Source organism: Zalophus californianus, chromosome 13 (genome assembly GCF_009762305.2).
Source record: "Zalophus californianus isolate mZalCal1 chromosome 13, mZalCal1.pri.v2, whole genome shotgun sequence".
Classification (NCBI taxonomy): Eukaryota; Metazoa; Chordata; class Mammalia; order Carnivora; family Otariidae; genus Zalophus; species Zalophus californianus.
In genome coordinates, this window is record NC_045607.1 from 50,204,720 (window position 1) to 50,226,479 (window position 21,760).

Consider the following 21,760-nt stretch of genomic DNA (forward strand, 5'->3'; position numbering starts at 1 on the left):
ATTTGTCAGAGAGAGAGAGAGAGCACGCGCACAAGCAGGGGTAAAGGCAGGCAGAGGGAGAAGGAGGCTCCCTGCTGAGCAAGAACACTCCCCCCGCCCCCCCCCCCTCCTTGCAGGGCTTATGACCTGAGCCAAAGGCAGATGCTTAAGTGACTGAGTCACCCAGGCGTCCCGGGAGAAATTTTTCTGTAATAAGAAATGGAATAGTAGCTAGAAGGCATTGGGGTCAAAGGAATTATTTTTCTTTAAACAATGGAAGATAGCATAGCATGTTTGTATATTTATGGGAAGAATTGGTGATGCAGGGGGGAATAAAGGACAAACGCTGGAGCAAACTCTTTGAGTAGGAGAAAAGGAATATGACCCATCGAATAAGTCAAAGGACTAATCTTAGGGAGGCACATCTTGATACAGCTAGATTATAAGAGAGAAGGAAGACTATATGGGCAAAGACATAGGCAGGTTGGTAAATTGTTGGTAGAAGGTTTTTTCTGGAAGCATCTATTAACTAGGACAAAAAACACTGAGAGGAGGGGAAAGAAGTGTTGGAGTAAGGGAAGAAAAGATGTATAATTGTACGGAGAGTGAGATTTAGGAAAAACAGGGTGGAGAGGTCAGGCCTAAGATCCCATGTGTCATGAAGTTTGAATGACAACAGGCATCATGATCGTGTTTAGGGGCTAAGTTGCACGTGTGGGGTAGGCAGAAAACTGGATTTAATAGGGATTTGGGTTCTGCCAGATAAATCTGGCAAGGAGAGAAAGGGGCCAGAGAGCTGAGAAGAGGTGGAGGAACTGAGAGGCCAGGGCATTGAAAGGTCACCTATAGATATGGAAATCACCAAAAATTACCCTAAGAGGAACGCTGGAGAAACAATTAAATCTAAATCTTCTGAAAATGAGGTACAGCACCAAATCTTAATACATAACCTCCGAAAGCAAGAGTTGTGGGTGAAAACATAAAATTCAAAGGAGCTGGTTTTAGGGAAGCAGTAATTGCCAGAAGTGGCAATGAGAAATGAGTAGGCTACCCACCCCATTTCCAGGGTGCGAGAGAGAAAACAGTCGTCAGTGGAGAGGGCTGCAGGGGGAAGCTGTTTGCTTAGGGGAGAGCCAGATACTTACAGCATGATGAAAGGAACATTCAGCATTTGAGGGCATACAAGATTTCACTAATAACAGACCTGGGGCTTAGTGGTTAGATGTCGTTACATCTCACAGCTACTGAGATAGGTTAGGATGGAACCCAATGCTTTTTCCACTACACCGAGCCACAGTCCTAAAGCTACATTTTTTTATCTGACGAAATCGACCTATAGGAGCACAAGGAACCACAGACACAAGACGTCAGAAAGCGCGAAATCGCGGGGCTCTAGCCAAGATAGCGCTTGAAGTTACGCAAGCGCAAAAGAGTTTGCTGGCAACGCAATGCACTGTGGGTTTTGTAGTTTTTCGGCTGGGCCTGACGGGAAGAGATAGAGAACAGGGTGCATTGCATGGCGGGAAATATAGTCGGCCGTAGAAGTCCCTCCTCCACCGGAAGCCAGGCAGCGCCAGCGCTTACCGCTTTTCCGGAAGCGCGGGAGTCTTGTTTTTTGTAGGCCTCGCTTAGGCAGCTGTACCGTAGTACCGTTAAAGGTTCCGTTTCCCTGAGACTTTATGGCCATTTGAGGCGACATGGCTGCGGGCGAGAGAGGAACAGGTGGTGGCAATGGAGGGGCCGCCGCTACCTCAGGCTGCCCGTAGGGAGGGAGCCTGAAGGCCCTCTGAGTCGTTTGGGCCTGTGCTTACTTCCTTTGCAGTGATACTGCCTGACAGCGAAGATGAGCTCGATCTGGGTCACCTCTTTCGAGAAGGAGCATCTCTGGATGTATCTGCAGGCGCTCGGTTTCGAGCCAGGCCCGGCCACCATTGCCTGCGGAAAGATCGTGTCGCACACGCACCTCGGAGTGTAAGGAACCGGGGCTGCTGGGGCGGGGGAATCCGAGCGGGGACGCGCTGCTGTGACCCACCCTTTCGCGAACCTCGCAGGGTGATGACTCAAGTAGTCCAACGGTTATTGTGTGCCGGCACTGGCTACAAAGCCCTTGCTCCTTGTGGCTGCCAACCTGGTGGCAGAAACTATCAATCACGGAACCGTGCCAGGAACGCTTTGTAAGGGGGTCGTGTCTGCAATTCGGGCAAGACTGGAGGGGCAGCTTTTTTTTTTTTTTTTAAAGATTTTATTTATTTATTTGACAGAGAGAGACACAGCGAGAGAGGGAACACAAGCAGGGGGAGTGGGAGAGGGAGAAGCAGGCTTCCCGCGGAGCAGGGAGCCCGATGCGGGGCTCGATCCCAGGATTCTGGGATCATGACCTGAGCCGAAGGCAGACGCCCAACGACTGAGCCACCCAGGCGCCCCTGGAGGGACAGCTTAATCCTTTAGTGGTGATGCTGGGTGGTCTGTGAAGTCCAGGGAGGGATGGCGAGTTGGTCGTGGAAGGATGTGAGAACAATATGTTCAACGGCTTTAGGACTCAAGGAGCCTTTCAAGGTGGTGGTTCTCTACAATTTTTACTTTTTTTTTTTTAAAGATTTTATTTATTTATTAGAATGAGAGAGAGAGAGAGAGAGAGCACATGAGAGGGGGGATGGTCAGAGGGAGAAGCAGACTCCCCGCCGAGCAGGGAGCCCGATGCGGGACTCGATCCCGGGACTCCAGGATCATGACCTGAGCCGAAGGCAGTCGCTTAACCAACTGAGCCACCCAGGCGCCCCTACAATTTTTACTTTTTGAATTAGCAAACTGAGCCATTCCGTAGTTCAGAAAAAAATAGTAGAAAAGGGTATTAAGATGGAAAGTAAAAATCCCTTCCTGGTTTGTCACTAATATAATAGTTATGATCATAAATTTAGATACTTTGTATGTACTTATGAATGTAAACTTATCAACTTAGGGAGTATTATCTTTCCCACTATAGCCCAAGAGAAATTTGAGATACATAGGCTATTTCCTGTTCTCCCTCTTTTGACTTTTCAGATTGTTATTTCAGTTCTTCCAGTAGCACTGTTCTAATAACGTGCTTAGACGTCTATTTCTTGATGTATGTGTCAAAGGATCTCGTCATTCCCCACTATGTAATTTCATAATGAAAGTAGTTATTATTTATAAGATAATTCATTAGCTCACCTGCACTTCCCTGCCCTCCCCTGCGTTCTTTTTGACTTTTTTCAAATGTATGCTGTTTTACTGTCAAAGGTTAGAGCCATAATTTTTACTAGTTAACTATTTGTTTAGAAGTTATTATTATTTACATGTAGAAGTGCTTTGTCTAGAAGCCTATTCTAAAAATTGACAACCAGTGGATAGCATTTATAAAGTTATAATTATGTATTAATAAATAGTCCAGTTATTTCACATCATTTAATTGCCCACAGTATAGTTTCATTTTCTCTGTACTGGCAGAGAAGCTTGAAGCTTCTCCAGGCTTCCACTGAGAATGCTTACCATTGCCACTGCATCCTTCTGTCCAGTGTTTAGCAACTTGAGTTTTCTCTCCAACTGCAGTTTGTTTTCTGCCTTTGAAAATTGGTTAAAATCTGTTAAGTGCTCGGCTCCCTCCTCCCCAGCACTGTCATAGATTATCCCTTAGAGTCATTTCAGTGGGTTGTTGGGAGGGATCTATCATTTTGAAACAGGTGTCCTCTTTAAAATGCTTCAGGCATGAATGTATTGTCAAATTTACTTAATTCTTTTTTAGATTTTTAAATTCACATGTATATGATTTGGGTACACAGTGGTGAACAGAATAGACATAAACTTTCCCCTTGCAGAATTTCAGTCTAGTGGATGAACAAACCTTCAACAAATATCTTATATGTGTGTGACACTTATATAATAAGTGTCAAAGCGAAGACAACAGGATACTATGTGAAAAAATATCAGGCTTGAGAGATGATAAGGAAGGATCTTCCTTTGTGTTTGTTGAGGAATAGAAACATTTCAAGGACAAGAGTTGTTTGACTTATGGATAAGCATGGGAACTTTAATCTTAACTCTTTTTTTTCAACTCGAGAACAAAGCTTTATCTGTTCAGAGGAGTACTCCCCTATATTTTGTTGTGCATTCCAGTGCCTCACAGATCCTTTTGTAATTGCCTAACTCCTAAGCCAGTTTCTTTCTTTTTTTTTTTTTAAGATTTTATTTATTTATTCGATAGAGAGAGACACAGCGAGAGAGGGAACACAAGCAAGGGGAGTGGGAGAGAGAGAAGCAGGCTTCCTGCTGAGCAGGGAGCCCGACGCAGGGCTCGATCCCAGGACCCTGGGATCATGGCCTGAGCCGAAGGCAGTCGCTTAACCAACTGAGCCACCCAGGCGCCCCAAGCCAGTTTCTTTTTAGAGTCTGAAAATGAGGAATCACCCAATTGAGCTATCCCTACAGATAATTGTTGAAAATGTACTGAACATGGAAATATCTCAGATCTCTGTTCTAAGTATTAAAAATATTTTATATTAGCACATTGAGAGAATATCCTTAGATATATTCTATTATGTTCTAATGAACTTCCCCCCGCTCTTTTTGATAATGTCCTCAGTTTCTTCTGGGACCTTTTCTTTATAGTTATTTGCTTCTTTTGCTTTTAACTTCTTTTAATACTCTAGTGGTAAACTATTCTGTTTTGCACCCATGCAGGTGACCTTTTTATACTAGAGTAATGGGGGAGGGCTGTTACAATTTTTTATCTGATAACTTTGACAGGTTCTTTTCCTTCTTGAGTGTAAACTTTAACTTCTTTTGGGATATGTGCTCCATTTTTATCCCCTTTTCACTTATCCGGAGAACTTAAATTGCTTTTTTTTTCCCCATTTCCCCTACTTCTACTCATACTTCACTGCCAGGACTTTGGAAGATGGTGGCTATATCTCTGTGCCAAGTTTGACTTGTTTTGCCTTGGGGATTGCCAAAGTGTAGTTTAAAATCCTGCAGGTGGGCCATGCAGCAGAACGGGATATCTTGAGGTGGATCCTTTTCATCAGCAGGTTGTTGCTGTAGATGAAGTTTAGAAAACTCTCCTCCAGGCTCTGGCAGTCCCTCAAGCCTGAATTTTCTGTCTTACCAGACACAGGGGTGTGAGGAGTGGACATCCCTCTTAGAACAGTGGCTGATGACTCTCGCCTGTGGCTGCCATACTGCCCTTGGGTTAACTCTTGATTCCTTATAGCTGTGTAGCATTTCTAATAAGGTTTAGTTTGTTGTTGTTGTTATTTTTAACATAATTGTATTTTTTTAGGCTTGTCTTGATTAGTTAGGAAAATCAGGACAATCAAAACTTTAGAAGAGTTGGTAGAATTACATTATATAAATAGGGTGGTTCTGGGGTTAGAATGTAAATGGTAAAGACCCTGGACTCTGGGGTCAGATGACACATTTCAAATCACTGCTCTTCCACTTCCCAATTATATGATTTTGGATAGTTTTGGCAAATTATCTAACCTCTCTAAATTTAAAAATTTCTCACCTATATAATGAGAATAATTAAACTACAATCGGATGCCATTAGAATTAATCCATAGTAAAGCAGCTAGCACAGTATTTAACTTCATGATTGTGGTGAAGAGTAGATGAGTTATTGCCTGTAAAAGGCTTAAAATAATACCTGGGAAATGATAAACTATTGGTAGCTATTTTTATTGTTATTTGGTAAAAGTTGGTTTGTATCATCTTCAGCATATCATAGGCCATGGTTTTCTCTCCACCTAATTAGGTTTTCCTTTTCTTTTTGTAGAATATTTTTGCGATAAAGGAAGTTCTTCCAGTTTTCTATTTGATCAGTATTATTGGAATAGAAAATAAAAGCTTATTGTTTTTCTTAATGATTTATAAAAATGTACATGAATAAAAAAGTAATTTGCTTTGCCCTCTTGAAGAGAATGAAAAATACTAATTTGTTAAACTCTTACACAGCTTTTGATGCTGTTTAGTTTTATTAACCATTTTCCTTTTTTTTTATTTTCCTGCTTCTATTTCTTTTTAAACTACTAGGAACATGTTTGACAAGTTGAACCGTGATGCCTTTCAAATCGTTTCTTATTTTTTGTTTCAAACGCTGGACCAGTCTCTCACTAAAGAAGTTTTCAAGTGAGTCAAGTTATTTTATTTCCTTTTTGTAAGTAGTCATTCTCAAATTTGAAAAGGGAGTATGCTCTGATATAAGCCAGAATTTCAACTTTGGCCTTTCACTAGTATGAATGCATGTCACAAAAGTCAGGTTTGAGTCTTATAAATTTAGTGTTTAACCTTTGTAAATCTGAGTGATTTTTCTTTGGTACTTATCTTAAAATCATATATTTTAAAATCATTGATTATTTCATAAATAAGACTTTTGTTTTATAAAATTAATTCCTAACGTTCTTCTTAGTCACAATTATTAGGCAGAACAGTTAATTGGTACCAGTCTATCTATGTAGTTTTGCATTACTTTTTTTTTGTTTTTTTGCTGATTGCCCCCTACCTTACTCCTTTTCCTGTAGGCAATGTTACTTGTTTTGTCTATTTTTACTTTTTAAGTGTCTCTAAATCATTATTATTATTATTATTATTATTTTTAAAGATTTTATTTATTTATTCGTGAGAGAGAGAGAGAGGCAGAGGGAGAAGCAGGCTCCCAAGGAGCAGGGAGCCCGATGTGGGACTCGATCCCAGGACTCTGGGATCATGACCTGAGCCGAAGGGAGACGCTTAACCATCTGAGCCACCCAGGCGCTCTAAATCCTTATTTTTGTCAGTGATATATAGAAGTGTCAAGTGCTGTAGGTGAAAATCATTCCTATTAAGTTTAGTCTAATGTTAGATACTGTTGAATATTAAATAGTCAAAGGAGATAAAAACATGAATACCACTAAACCTTGGTTCCAAGTTATTTTCCAGGTGATTTTGGGGCTTCTACCACCAGAAAAAATGTTAAAATTTGTTTTAATATTTATATTGTGCTATTATCCTCTTAAATAGAAAAGCTCAGGGTCACGGGCGCCTGGGTGGCTCAGTCGTTAAGTATCTCCTTTCAGCTGGGTCGTGATCCCAGGGTGCTGGGATCGAGCCCCGCATCGGGCTCCGTGCTCCGCGGGAAGCCTGCTCCTCCCTTTCCCACTCCCCCTGCTTGTGTTCCCTCTCTCGCTGTGTCTCTTAAACTCACCAACCAGAAAATATCACTATTGACATTCCAGCCTTTTAGTCCTTTTTTTCCATGCATACTTAATTTTTTATATGACTATAGAATGTATGTTATGACATAGAAATATTAAAAAATGGGGCCCTAAACAAATAATTATGCCTCAGAATAAAAATTTTTCAGGGGAAACAATAGGTAAATTTTTTTTAAAGATTTTATTTATTTATTTGACAAAGAGAGACACAGTGAGAGAGGGAACACAAGCAGGGGGAGTGGGAGAGGGAGAAGCAGGCTTCCCGCTGAGCAGGGAGCCCGATGCGGGGCTTGATCCCAGGACCCCGGGATGATGACCTGAGTCGAAGGCAGATGTTTAACGACTGAGCCACCCAGGAGCCCCAATAGGTAAATTTTAAGTCTATTATTTTTGACTAAAACAGAGGCAAAACTTTTCAATAATTTTATATATTGTCTATCCACAAAACAGCACACACTGACTGTGATATGGGTTATCTCTAGGAGTCCAAAGCTCTCATGTCATTCCTTCTGAGCTCTTCTTGTACAACCATTTATGTTTCTCTCTCTCTTTTTTCCCCCCAGGCTTAACATACTAATTTATTTATACCATCTTTTTGCATTAGTCCAGTGAATCCACTGAGAGTGTTGTCTTCTCTAGCTGATTTGTAGTAATTTTAATGGTGATTCATTCCTTCATTTAACATATTATACACTGATGATTTGTGGTAAACTGAACTCAACCTTCTAGTAACTTATAAAGAAAAAGACCCAATTTCTCACAGGTTGGTGTCCTTCTTTAGTTGAAATCTACAAATGTTAGCCTTGGTTCATTTAGTATTAATGTTTCTAGTATAGGACATAAGTTTCATGTTTGAAAATTTGGCTGAGTTTTTTTGTTCATAATTCTAATGCTTTTATATCTGTTTTTAAGGCTTTGTTGGCCTCCATTTGACCAAAAGAGTGACACTGAATTCCGGAAACATTGCTATGAATGGTTAAAAAAGATTTCTGTAAGTATTCTCTTTCTGGAAGGTGTAAACTTAAATAAAGTTAAAAACTACATTAAATTTTATTTTTGGCTTTATTGAAGTATAATCGTACATTAATTTTTTGGAGGTGAAATCTTTTTAATGCTTTTATGCTAACAGTATAATAGCAAGGAAATATTTGTTACAATAATATTTTTGATGGTTTTTGGTTAGGATTCTGCATATTTCTAGGAAACCATCTTTGCTGCCTGAGATGCATTGGAAACAGGTTTCTGAGTTCCTGGGAGTTTATGTCATAGTTTTTGTTTAAAGAAAACTTTTTGATGATAGAATACTTTAGCTTGTATCCCCATATAGTATCAATAATTGTGGCTTTATATTATAATAATACTAATAATTACAATTTTTTAAAGATTTTATTTATTCATCTGAGACACAGGGATACAGAGAGAGAGAGCATGAGCAGGGGGAGAGGCAGAGGGAGAGAGAGAAGCAGACTCCCTGCTGAGCCAGGAGTCCGGTGCGGGGCTTGATCCAGGACCCTGGGATCATGACCCAAGCCGAAGGCAGACTCTTAACCATCTGAGCGACCCAGGCGCCCCTATTATAATTATTTTTTTGTGACTAAGTCCACCAAGAGTTTAGAAAGATTCAAATATTCAACTTCTGGTTCAAATGGAATAATCCTACGTAGGAATTATGGCTATTATTATTACTATTATTTTTAAAGATTTATTATTTATTTGAGAGAGAGCACGTGTGAGGCATGGGGTAGGGGGAGGAGAGGAAGAGGGAGAGAGATATTTTAAGCAGAGTTTGTGCTGAGCACAGAGCCAGAAGTGGGACTCGATCTCATGACCCTGAGATCATGACCTGAGCCAAAACCCAAGAGATACCTAACCATCTGTGCAACTGGGGTGCCCTGGAATTATGGTTATTACTGAGAAGGTTATTATTGATAAGATCTTCAAATCATCTGATTTCTTTTTTTCATAGGTGGAATGTGGAAGTAGCTTTCCTCAAGTTGTTGGGTCCCTATTTCTTTCTCCTGGTGGTCCTAAGTTTATTCATCTGATGTATCATTTTGCAAGATTTGTTGCAATAAAATATATAAAAACCCATTCTAAAAGTAAGTTAAATTTTTAGTAGGAATTTTTTTTGTTTTGAGTTTTAAATTTTTACTGTTTTTCATAATTTGTAATTCATAAAGAGATTTTAATAAAGCAAGGTAAGATAAAAACATTAAATTACCTCACAAGGTAATAGTTAATATTCTACTGGAACTGTAGTTTGAAAGCCTCTAATGAACGTAAGTAACTATTCAGATAATTTTATTATGTTTTTTTTTTAAAGATTTTATTTATTTATTTGACAGAGACACAGCGAGAGGGAACACAAGCGGGGGGAGTGGGAGAGGGAGAAGCAGACTTCCCGCCCAGCAGGGAGCCCGATGCGGGGCTCATGACCCAAGCCGAATGCAGATGCTTAATGACTGAGCCACCCAGGCGCCCTAATTTTATTATGTTCTAATATAGGGGTGGGAAACATTTTCTATATAAGGTCAGATAGTAAATATTTTAGGCTTTGGGGACTATATAGGGTCTCTTTCACTTATACCTCTTTGTGGGTTTTTTTTTTTTTTTTAAATACAACCCTTTAAAACCATGGAAAGCATTCCTAACTTGCTGACCTCACAGAACTAGCCAGAGGGCTAAATTAAATTAGACTTGCAGGTTATAGTTTGCATCTAATACATTGTATTAAATGTTGTGTTGTGTATAGGTTTACTTTGGCTACTGTCAGTGTGTGGGAATTTTTTTGTTAGAAATTACTGTTTCAAAGGGGTTTGATCTGTTTCCTAATTCATAGAAACAAAATATTTGATTTTTAAGCTAAGACTTAAAAGAATGCTTTTTGTAGTTTATTAAACATGCTGTTTTGTTTGATTGGTTTATGGTAATAAAACATGGATAGGCAAATACAGAAAAGTTGATGCAATAAAGCCCCATCCATCTTCCAATTTCTAGAAGCAACCATTGCTGACATTTTGGTGTATTTTCTTCTAGTTTTTTTTTTTCCTTGCACGTACTATTTCTATACATATTTATTATTTTAAGTAAGTAATATTTTTCATGATTCAAAAATCAAAAAGTGAAAAATTTCTCTACCTAATTTACCTTTATAGGAACAACTAGTGTAATCAAGAATACAGGCAAATATATATATATATCTACATACGTTTTTTTAAACCTTAAATGGTGACATACATTGGGTTTTGATTCTTGTGTTTTTCACACAACAGTAGATATTGGGGCGCGTGGGTGGCTCAGTTGGTTAAGCGACTGCCTTCAGCTCAGGTCATGATCCTGGAGTCCCGGGATCGCGTCCCACATTGGTCTCCTGCTCAGCAGGGAGTCTGCTTCTCCCTCTGACCTTCTTCCCTCTCGTGCTCTCTATCTCTCATTCTCTCTCTCTCAAATAAATAAATAAAATCTTTAAAAAAAAAAGTTGGATACCCAGAACAGTATATATTGGAGATCATCTCATATCAGTTCAGAGAGCTTCTTTATTCTCTGTCTTTAGAACTGCATATTTAAATGATATACCATAATAGGTTTTTTTTTTTTTAAAGATTTTATTTATTTATCTGACAGAGAGACACAGCGAGAGAGGGAACACAAGCAGGGGGAGTGGGGGAGGGAGAAGCAGGCTTCCCTTGGGGCAGGGAACCCGATGTGGGGTTCGATCCCAGGATTCTGAGATCATGACGTGAGCTGAAGGCAGATGCTTAACGACTGAGCCACCCAGGTGCCCCCATAATAGGTTTTTTTAACCAGTCTTTTATTGACCAACATTTGGCTTCCCCCCACTTTTTTTTTTTGCTACAAATACAATGCTACAGTGATAAGCTTTATATATATATATATATATATATATATGACTTTGTGTGTTCAAGTATATATACACATATGTACACATGTATTACATATACATACACATACACACATGCATACACACACCATATATATATGTACATAGATACATATGCACACATATAGGTATATATGGTGTGTGTGTGTGTGTGTGTGTGTATGTATGTATGTATGTAATTCCTGAAGACTATTTGCTTGGTCAAAGGAATTGTGCATTGTAATTTGCTAGTTATTATCAGAGTATTTTCTGTAGATATTGGACAACCAGTGAATGGAGAATTTCTGTTTTCCCAGAGAATTTCTGTTTTACCAGAGGCTCAGCAACATTGTGTGTGGCCAGACATTTTTATCTTTTTAATCTGAAGGTTAAAATGGAATCTCAGGGTGGTTTTAATTTGTATTTCTCTTATTTAGTTAGACTGAAAATTGTTTCATATATTTAAGAGCAATTTGTATTCTTTTTGTACTCTGTATTCATAATTGTTGTCCATTTTTCTCTTAAGTTATTGCTTTTTTCATTTTATAGGAGCTCTTATTTATTACTATCATTTCTCTATGATGTGATATGTAAACCTTTTTTTCCAGTTTATATTCTGTGCATGTTTTTTTTAAAGATTTTTATTTATTTATTTGACAGAGAGAGAGTGACAGTGGGAGAGGGAACACAAGCGGGGGGGTGGAAGTGGGAGAAGCAGGCTTCCTGCTGAGCAGGGAGCCCGATGCGGGGCTCGATCCCAGGAGCCTGGGATCATGACCTGAGCCGAAGGCAGCCGCTTAACGACTAAGCCACCCAGGCGCCTCATGTGCATGATTTTTAAAATCTTATACATGTGATCTTGCTGTATAAGTATTTGCATATTTAAAATTTAATGCAGCATAAGCATTGTTACCAGTTTTTCTTTTCATAGATGGTCTACTCCAATTACACGTAGCCCAAAGTATTTTATATGAAATATGTATGTTTGGATTTAGCAAGAGTTTGTTGTGCATAAGGCTTCTTTTTTTTTTTTTTAAGATTTTATTTATTTATTTGACAGAGCGAGAGCAGGAACACAAGCAGGGGGAGTGGGAGAGGGAGAAGCAGGCTTCCCGCTGAGCAGGGAGCCCGATGGCGGGGCTCGATCCCAGGACGCTGGGATCATGACCCGAGCCTAAGGCAGACGCTTAACGACTGAGCCACCCAGGCTCCCTGTGCATAAGGCTTCTAAGCATGGGTTGTCCTATTTCCTATTTCTGATTTAAAGCAATTCTAGTCAACGTGTTTAGTGTCTAGATGACTTCTACATTCAGTGAACTCATCCCCGGTTAAATACTTAGAATTTGTGGTTTCTTTGGGGTAGCACTGGCACCTGGATTAGTAATGTTAAGTGCAGTGGAGTGGTCCCTGTTTTCCAGAATATCTCCTTATTGTATTGAGCCATCTTAAAGTAGGATTTATTATAGCTAAAAATGTGGACCGTGAAATGTTTGGATGGATTGTTATCAGGGTCTGCTTTGATCATTAGTAACATAGGCAAGAGTTATTTGAGAAATGGAGACTGGTTTTGATTGGTTGTCCTGTTGGTCTTACTAGATAGAAAAATAAGATGATGGCAGCAAAGGAGGTGTGATCTCACCTCATCTCTTTTAATTGATTTTCTTTTTTGTGAAAAGATCCTGTTAAGAAGTTGCTTGTGTATAACAATGTATTTGTTCATGGATATATCAAGCTTTGATAATAAGAATTATTTGGAGCAGATAGACTTCAGAGTTTTTAATTACATAAAACAACTCAACTTCAGATACCCTTTTTTAGTTGCCTACTTGAAAATAGGTTTCCTTGCTTTTGTTAAAATTAGTTGTATCTGTTTATGTGGCATACCACATAGCTGTTCGTTGTATGAGTTGTTAGTCTCTTAAAATTAGTTTCAAATATTTGATGTTTGATATTTGATAATTTCTATGATCTCATTTGTTTTCCATGTAGATTCTTCTATACGTTTTACCGAGACATTTAATGTAAAGCCACAAGATATGCACAAATGCATTGCCAGATGCCATGTAGCACGTAATAGATTTTTACATGTTTTGCAAAGAGAAGACTGTGTTACCCGAAAGTATCAGGAAAATGCACAGTAAGTAATACATTGATAGTTAGAAAATGAAAATTCCAGGGGTGCCTGGGTGGCCCAGTTGGTTAAGCATCTGACTCTTGGTTTTGGCTTAGGTTGTGATCTCGGGGTTGTGAGATCTAGCCCTGCTCAGGGCTCTGCACTGGGTGTGGAGTCTGCTTAAGATTCTCTCTCTCCCTCTCCTTCTGCCCCTCTCTCGTACTCTCTCTCTCTCTTTTTCCCCCACCCCTCCCAAAAGAAAATGAAAATTCCTTTCTTCTTGAACAGATGTCATTAGTGTACCTTCAGTGGCAGTAATCCATGCCTACCACAGAACCCCTTCGTGTCCTCTTTTCATTTTAAAGCCAGATAACTTCTTCTTCTTCTTTTTTTTAAGATTTTATTTATTTGACAGAGACACAGGGAGAGAGGGAACACAGCAGGGGGAATGGGAGAGGGAGAGAGGCAGGCTTCCTGAGGAGCAGGGAGCCTGATGCGGGGCTCGATCCCAGGACGCTGGGATCGTGACCTGAGCTGCACGCAGATGCTTAATGACTGAGCCACCCAGGCGCCCCAAAGCCAGATAACTTCTGAATACGGTATTTTAAAACTGCGCATACTGTACATAAAACTTTAGAGCAAAGGAAAATATTACCTTAGTTTAAAAATTCAGTATCTTAGGTGTTTTTCTTTTTTTAACATGGATATATATTTTTAAGCTGTAATTATTGTGCTCATTCTATTTTGTATTATTTTTCTCTTCATATTCTGTAAATTTTTCCATATTGCCATAGTAATTGCTTTTATTCAAAATTATTTTTATTTTTAAAATTTTCTAAAATATATTCCTTTTAGTATCTAAATAGTCTGTTGAGTATCCATTAAGTAGATACTGCATCAAGTAGGTATTCCATAGTTTCTTTAACCTTCTCATCTAGTTATATTTAGGTTCCTCTTGTCAGCAATTTTTTTTTCCACTTTATAAAATTTATTAAGAAGTAGGCACAAAACAATCCAGCCTGTTCTAAGTATGATGAAGTTCATACCCAAAGGAAGACACGTTGCATTTGTGATGACAGGATTAGTCAGTCTTCTAGTCAGATGAGACAATGGGAGTCTTCCTTTGTCGGAGGAGGAAGCCAACCATACCAAATGGAACTCTATGTCTAGGGAATGCCTCTGTCCAGTGGTACTTTTCTGTGATAATGGAAATGCTATATAACTGCATTATCCAACATAGTAGCCAATAGTCATGCACTGCTACTGAACATTTTAAATGTATCTAATATGACTAAGGAACTGAGTTTTTTATTATTTTAAATTTAAATATAAATAGCTGTATGTGGTTTGGCATTGTGAGCAAATTTTTTTTTTTTGAGTTACTTCTGTGTGCCAAATATTGTTTAGGCATGGTCCTACAGCATTAAATAAGACAAGCAAGGTTCCTACTTTCAAGAAATAGAGTGTGTCTAATTTTATATGATTATAAACAACTACAGTAAGACAACTTTTTAAATGTGTCATCTCTTGTGAAAACTAGAAAATCCTTTGAAATTACCTTGAAACTACAATGTCGCCTGTTGTAGGTAACATTTAAATTTATCCCCTAAGTATGTGTGACAAGGATAAGAGAGCAGAGTAGTCTTCCAGCATTTTTATTTGAAGACAGTGTATATGAGCCAAGAAGTCCTGGTCCATCTCAAGAGCAACCTGTATATTAGATCATTCCTGTAACTCCTGAAGGAAGTCGAGACTCCTTTAGCTGGCTGCTGGGTGTATTTGGAAGAGTAGTCTTTAGAGGCCTTAAGCAAAGATAAGAGATGGGGAAAATATCAAAGTGGTCTATACCAGTTAATTGTAATGGAATTATAGTTGTCATTTATATGTTTTCTTACAGATTGTCAGTTAAACAAGTACGAAATTTGAGATCGGAATGTATGGAGCAGCAAAACGAAATAAAAAAGTAAGTGACTTAGATCAGAGCTGGAAGTTGCCTTAGTCAGCTCCTGCATTTTACCAGTAAGAAAACTGAGTCCCATAGGATTAGAACATAATTCTGATTCCTAGTCCAGTTCTTCTAATTTATTGCTTTTGGGGTGCCTGGGTGGCTCAGTCAGTTAAGTGTCTGCCTTCAGCTCAGGTCATGATCCTTGGGTCCTGGGATCGAGCCCTGTGTCAGGCTCCCTGCTCGGTGGGGAGCCTGCTTCTCCCTCTGCCTCTCTTCGTTTGTGCTGTCTTGCTCTCTGTCAAATAAATGAAATCTGTAAAAAAATTTATTGCTTTGAGCTAGAATTTTATTTTTGTTTTTAATTGAAATGGTTGTTAGTGGGTGGATTTATAGATCAGTTCGCTCTTTTGGTGGTAAATTACCATGAGATTTAAAAAAAAAAATGACTAATGAAATCATTTATTTTTTAACTAGGATGGAACCCTATGATGACCAAAGTAATATACAAGAGAAAATCCAAAAGGTGAGGTAACTTTTTATATTTCTGTTTATATTTTAAGGGAGAAATTTAATCTTTCTTACTTTTGTGATGTGCAATGTTGACTGACTTAATTGGACTCTTATATTCTCTGTTTTTGTCATTTGTTTTGTAAAACTTACTTTTTTTTTAAACGTGTTAATAAGTGATATAGAAAGGTATCAATAGGGTGCCTCTAAAAAGTGTGAATATAATGGAAAAATTAACTTATAAGACTAAATATATAGAAAAGCAGTTTTAAATATGGTTAAAAGTTCAGCTTGATTGTAACTTAATCAGTAGTATTAATTTATGTGAATAAAATATGTTAACTGAAGGGAGATGGTAAATATGGAAGAAAAATGAGAAGTCCCATTGAAGCTGGCTTGGCAATAGGGAGGAATCTGGCAGACATAAATAATCTGAGGTTTGGGGCGCCTGGGTGGCTCAGTTGTTAAGCATCTGCCTTCGGCTCAGGTCATGATCCCAGGGTTCTGAGATCGAGCCCCGCATTGGGCTCCCTGCTCTGCAGGAAGCCTGCTTCTCCCTCTCCCGCTCCCCCTGCTTGTGTTCCCTCTCTCGCGGTCTCTCTCTCTCTCTGTCAAATAAATAAGTAAAATCTTCAAAAAAAAAATAATCTGAGGTTTTCAGAGGATGGCTTTGATGTGAGATTAGAGTGTTTTTAGGCCTTTGTGTTTAGATGAAATCTCTCAAGCCTTTTTGTTCTGTTTTTATGATCACTGAGCTGCTTTGAGTGTTAATTTGGCTTCCCAAACAGTTTGTCACTGGAAAAGGTGAGTCCCCCTCCTCAGGAAATAATTATTCATCCATTCAGTGAGTTTTTATTGACCACCTGCCATGTGCCAAGCATTCTAGATTTAGAGCTACAGCAGTGAGGAGGCAAAATCACTTCCTTCATGGATCGTCCAGCTTCGTGACTGTGAATACTTCTGTTATTGAACATAGTATCTTTGATTGTAAATTTAGTAGGTTGATGTGAAACCTGTTTAAAAGTTTTCACATTGATCTCTCCTGACTTTGGTTAATGTTCACTTTCCCTGAGTGCGGTCAATTTTTTTATCCATCAACAAGATAAAAGTAAAAATCTAAAAACAAACAAACAAAAAATCTGAGAACCAGATCCTGGATCTTTGTCCACCAAGGAAATGTCCTCCTGTAAACCTATAGACTCCTAGCCAATGAGTCTTCTTTGGGGACAACTTTACCTTGTACCATGGAAAGACACAAACACAATCATGGGTATAATTATTGTATTTCCTTGCCCACCTCCCACCTTTATAAATTGTTTTAAGGCATCACATATGTACAAAAAAGTGCAAAAGTCATAAGTGTCTAGCCTGATAAAATTTCACAAAATGAATAAGCGTATGTAAGCAGCATAGAGTTTAAGGAACAGAACATTAGCCCAGAAGCCTCAGGCCTCCTTTCATTTACAACCATTTCCCCCCCAAGAGTAAATACTTTTCTCCCTTCTTCCATTAAAGATGAGTTTGCCTCTTCTTGAGCTTTATATACAGGGGAGTATATAGAATATATTCTTTTGTGTTTGTCTTCTTTGACTCATGCTGTTTTATCTGTGCTGTTGTGTGTGTGGGTTGTGGTGTGTTCATTCCCAATGCTATGTAGTGTTTTATGAATATAGCACAACATATTTTTTTTTTTTTTTAACTCTACGTAGATGTTTGGGTTAATTGCAGTTTCTGACTATTACAAATAGAAATGCTATGAACATCCTTTAAAATTTTTTTTACTATTTTAATTGAAGTATAGTTGGCACACAATGTTATGTGAGTTTTTGGTGTAGGGCATAGTGATTGAACAACTCTTGTTACACTGTGACCACGAGTGTAGCTACCACCTATAAACATTCTTACACATGCATTTAATGAACATAGACGGGTTAGTATATGCCTAAGATTCTTTGCTTTTAAAGAAGCATGGTTTTTCATATTTTAACCTTTTGAAACTTGAGTGACTTTTATAAAATTGATGTGTAATTTTTTTTCTCCTCCCAAAAATTTTTCATTTCTCCCTGAGAAGTTTCTTTTTCTTTCTTTCTTTCTTTCTTTTTTTTAAGATTTTATTTATTTATTTGAGAGAGATCATGAGCCGAGTGGAGGGGCAGAGGGAGAGGGAGAAGTAGGCTCCCTGCTGAGCAAGGAGCCTGATGCGGGACTTGATCTCAGAACTCTGGGATCGTACCTGAGCCGAAGGCACACGCTTAACCGACCTAGCCACCCAGCTGTCCCTGCCTCAGAAGTTTCTGTTAGATTGGTGGCATGTCAAAACACAGGAAATCGTAATTGCATCTTGGTAGTATGAAGTTTCTTAGATTTGTTTTGAAAATCATGGTGGGCTTAATTCTCCTGAGAAATTATTTTTTTTTCTCCTGAGAAATTCTTTAGTTTTAAAACCCCTTTGGAAGTAGTATCAGTGCTTTTATTTTATTTTTATTTTTAAAGATTTTATTTATTTGACAGAGAGAGACACAGTGAGAGAGGGAACACATTTGGTGGGGAGGGAGGGAGAAGCAGACTCCCCACTGGGCAAGGAGCGTGATGCGGGGCTCGATCCCAGGACCCTGGGATCATGACCTGAGCTGAAGGCAGGCACTTAACCACTGAGCCACGCAGGAGCCCCAGTATCAGTGCTTTTAGACAGTTAATTAATTTTCTCACCAGAAATCATTACAGGAATACTTCATTTGTTCCAGAGAGTGAACATATATTTGTATTTTACATTTCTTTGATATATGTACAGATTTTGTATAGATTTTGTCTTTGTTTTCAAAGGTTCGGTCTTTGTGGGCTTCAGTGAACGAAACACTCATGTATTTCGAAAAAGAAAGAGAAGTTGTTAATGCAGTCCTTAATCTTGTTAACCAATATACTTTAGATGGAACTAATGTTGCTATCAATATTCCAAGGCTCTTACTTGACAAAATTGAGAAACAGATGTGTCAGGTAAGCATTGATACTAAGTAAACTGTTGAGAAAACTCTTTATATAATTATTATATATAATGATAGTAAATACATGTATTCAACATATAATTAATATATAATATGTAAATGTAATGTATGTTCTTTTTCTTAGTATTTTTCTGTCTTCAGAATTTATTTTTGTGACTAGATCTAGTAAAACATTCATCAAGAGGGCTATTGTTAACCGTGTATATATTATATATAACAGTGTATATGTTTATATACATTAGCTTTTATTAATTGTTCATTCCTTTTATGGTGCTACATTATACAGTAGAGAGATGGAGGAGGTTACTTAGTAGGAAGATGATATGGTACTGGTTCTTCATAAGCTCTCAGAGAGAGCAGCAGTGATCTCCTGTTTGCTGCGTGTCTTTTTATTTTATTTTATTTTATTTTTTTAAAAGATTTATTTATTTGAGAGAGCGAGAATGAGAGAGAGAGAGTACTTGAGAGGGGAGAGGGTCAGAGGGAGAAGCAGGCTCCTTGCCGAGCAGGAAGCCCGATGGTGGGACTCGATCCCAGGACTCCAGGATCATGACCTGAGCCGAAGGCAGTTGCTTAACCAACTGAGCCACCCAGGCGCCCTGCTGCATGTCTTTTTAAAATGTCTCTACCCTGTGGTTTCTCTTTCATCTTGATGCTGTTAAGTATTTTAGTCTTTCCATTAGCTTTTGTGACCTCAGTGTCTTTGCTCTCTTGTGGTTTTTCAGACTGCTGTTCTCAGTTTTTTCTACTGAATCCTTTTTCTCTAACTTTCAAATGAAAGTGTTTTCCATGGTTCCCTTAGTGCCTACTTTTCTTTCCCACATCTGTATTTTCTTAATTCTATGTTTTCATCAGTGTCCTATACAGTAGTATTCCCAAATTGGTATTTCCAGTCTCTCTCTCAACCCAACTCCATCGACTTATTTCCACTTGCTTATACGACATTTCCATCTGGATAACCTGTATTTTTTTTCTTGGTGAACTCATAATCTATTAAGTATCTGTTATATGCCAGGCATTAATTATAGTATAGGGGAATACAAAGGTAAAATAGTGTTGTGATGGCTGAAAAGCTTTCACTGTAATAGGTAACATGCCAGGCACTGCAGATTCCTGTAAAAATCAGTCTGCAAATTCAGATTCCTACAGAGGCCAGATAGGTAATATAGGCTAATTGTGTGTAACAAAAGGAGTAAGTGATGAGGTCTTTGGAGAAATAATTTTTATGTGAAATCTAAGATTTTTGGTTGATTGGCAACTAATTCAAATGATTTTAAAATACTGGAATTGTGCAGGCCAAATAAACATGTCTAAGTTTGGATTTAGCTGTTACGGGCCATCACTTTGCAACTTTTTTTTAAAGATTTTATTTATTTATTTATTTGACAGAGAGAGAGAGAGAGACAGTGAGAGAGGGAACATAAGCAGGGGGAGTGGGAGAGGGAGAAGCAGGCTTCCCGTGGAGCAGGGAGCCCAATATGGGGCTCCATCCCAGGACCCTGGGATCATGACCTGAGCTGAAGGCAGATGCTTAAGAACTGAGCCACCCAGGTACCCCTCAATTTGCAACTTTTGTTAAAACATGAATTCATGATCTTTCACCAAACTTGCTCTTTCTCCTCGGTCTTTATTTTGCTTTCCATTTATTTGCATTTCTTTTAGTCTAGCTTGCAGCTTTTTGGTGCAAAATACGGCACGACATGTTAAATTCTTTCACAGTAGTTTTCTTTGGACTAAAATTATTTACTTGGCTTCATTTTTGGGTAGACATTTGACTTTTTTCACTCTTGTTTAAGGTAACCTTTTTATATAGTAGTAAAAAACATAAATATATTTACCTAACAGTTTATTATCTTAAGAACCACTTTTTTTTTTCCCTCTGAATCCTTAGTTGCACATTGGAAATGTTTATGAGGCTGGAAAATTGAACCTGTTAACAGTTATTCAGTTATTAAATGAAGTCTTGAAAGTGGTGAAATACGAGCGTTGTCAGGCTGACCCAGCAAGACTGACAATAGACCTTCACTTCCTTGAAAAGGAGACCAAACTTCAGAGAGAGAGATTATCAGATCTGAAGCATATGAGGTACTGTAGAAAGATCTTTTGTTACATTATTGGGGGAGGAGTAAGGTGTTTTTGATAATTTCTCAGCAGAGCTCATGTAGTTGATAACTCTTTAGCCTTGGCAGACAAAGGTGAACATTTTATTAGAGCTCAAAAACTCCTGGAGAGACACATTTTAAGTAGAAAGGACAATTCATGTAGTTTTCTTCTTGTCTAGAATAAATTATTTGCCCTTAGTGATAATTCTTTATGGAGTAATTTTTACTTTCTCAAGTTTTTCTTTGGAGTCTATTTAATAAAACTAAGCCTCAGAAAAATTTGTTATTTGAGTGAAGTAATTGGGAGGTATGGGCTGCCTTTAAGAGTGGACAGAGAATAGGTGTAGATTTTTTTTTTTTTTTTTAGATTTTATTTATTTGACAGAGCACAAGCAGAGGGAGAGAGAGGGAGAGGCAGGCTTCCTGCTGAGCAAGGAGCGTGATGTGGGACTCGATCCCAGGACCCTGGGATCAATAGGTGTAGAATTTGGACTTGAGTTCAGAACTAGGGAAAAAGAATATATATATATTTTTTATTATGTTATGTTAATCACCATGCATTACATCATTATTTTTTGATGGAGTGTTCCATGATTCATTGTTTGTGTATAATACCCAGTGCTCCATGCAGTACGTGCCCTCTTTAATACCCCTCACCAGGCTAACACATCCCCCCTGCCGCTAGAACCGTCAGTTTGTTTCTCAGAGTCCATAGTCTCTCATGGTTTGTCTCCCCCTCCGATTTTCCCCCCTTCATTCTTCCCTTCTTGCTATCTTCTTTTTTTTTTTTTTTAACACGTAATGTATTATTTGTTTCAGAGGTACAGGTCTGTGATTCAACAGTCTTAATACAATTCACGGTGCTCACTATAGCACGTACCCTCCCCAATATTGTAAAGATAAATGGAGTAATAGATGTATGATTGCTTTCTGGTCTTAAAAGGAAATAAGTACTTTAGCTTCTGAATGTTCATTGTGAGAGTTTATTTGGTTTATATGTGCTCTACTGGTTGAACTTCCA

At 38.4% G+C, this 21,760-nt stretch overlaps 1 protein-coding gene and 1 pseudogene across 2 annotated transcripts in view; one reads left to right on the plus strand and one right to left on the minus strand.

Moving 5' to 3' along the window:
- Positions 1–1,542: 1,542 nt before the first annotated feature.
- HAUS6 (HAUS augmin like complex subunit 6) overlaps positions 1,543–21,760 on the plus strand; it is a 45,592-nt gene continuing 25,374 nt past the window's right edge. Inside the window, exons 1-9 of one of the 2 annotated variants that reach the window (XM_027615118.2) lie at positions 1,543–1,950; positions 6,028–6,123; positions 8,100–8,178; positions 9,154–9,286; positions 13,057–13,204; positions 15,078–15,143; positions 15,603–15,651; positions 18,459–18,629; positions 20,529–20,722. In XM_027615118.2, coding sequence (XP_027470919.1) covers positions 1,823–1,950; positions 6,028–6,123; positions 8,100–8,178; positions 9,154–9,286; positions 13,057–13,204; positions 15,078–15,143; positions 15,603–15,651; positions 18,459–18,629; positions 20,529–20,722 — 1,064 coding nt within the window. In that variant the 5' untranslated portion in view covers positions 1,543–1,822. Of the gene's footprint in view, positions 1,951–2,285; positions 2,536–6,027; positions 6,124–8,099; positions 8,179–9,153; positions 9,287–13,056; positions 13,205–15,077; positions 15,144–15,602; positions 15,652–18,458; positions 18,630–20,528; positions 20,723–21,760 lie in introns of those variants that run through there. The other variant, XM_027615119.2, reaches the window with a different exon arrangement.
- LOC113934794 lies at positions 4,443–5,129 on the minus strand (annotated as a pseudogene).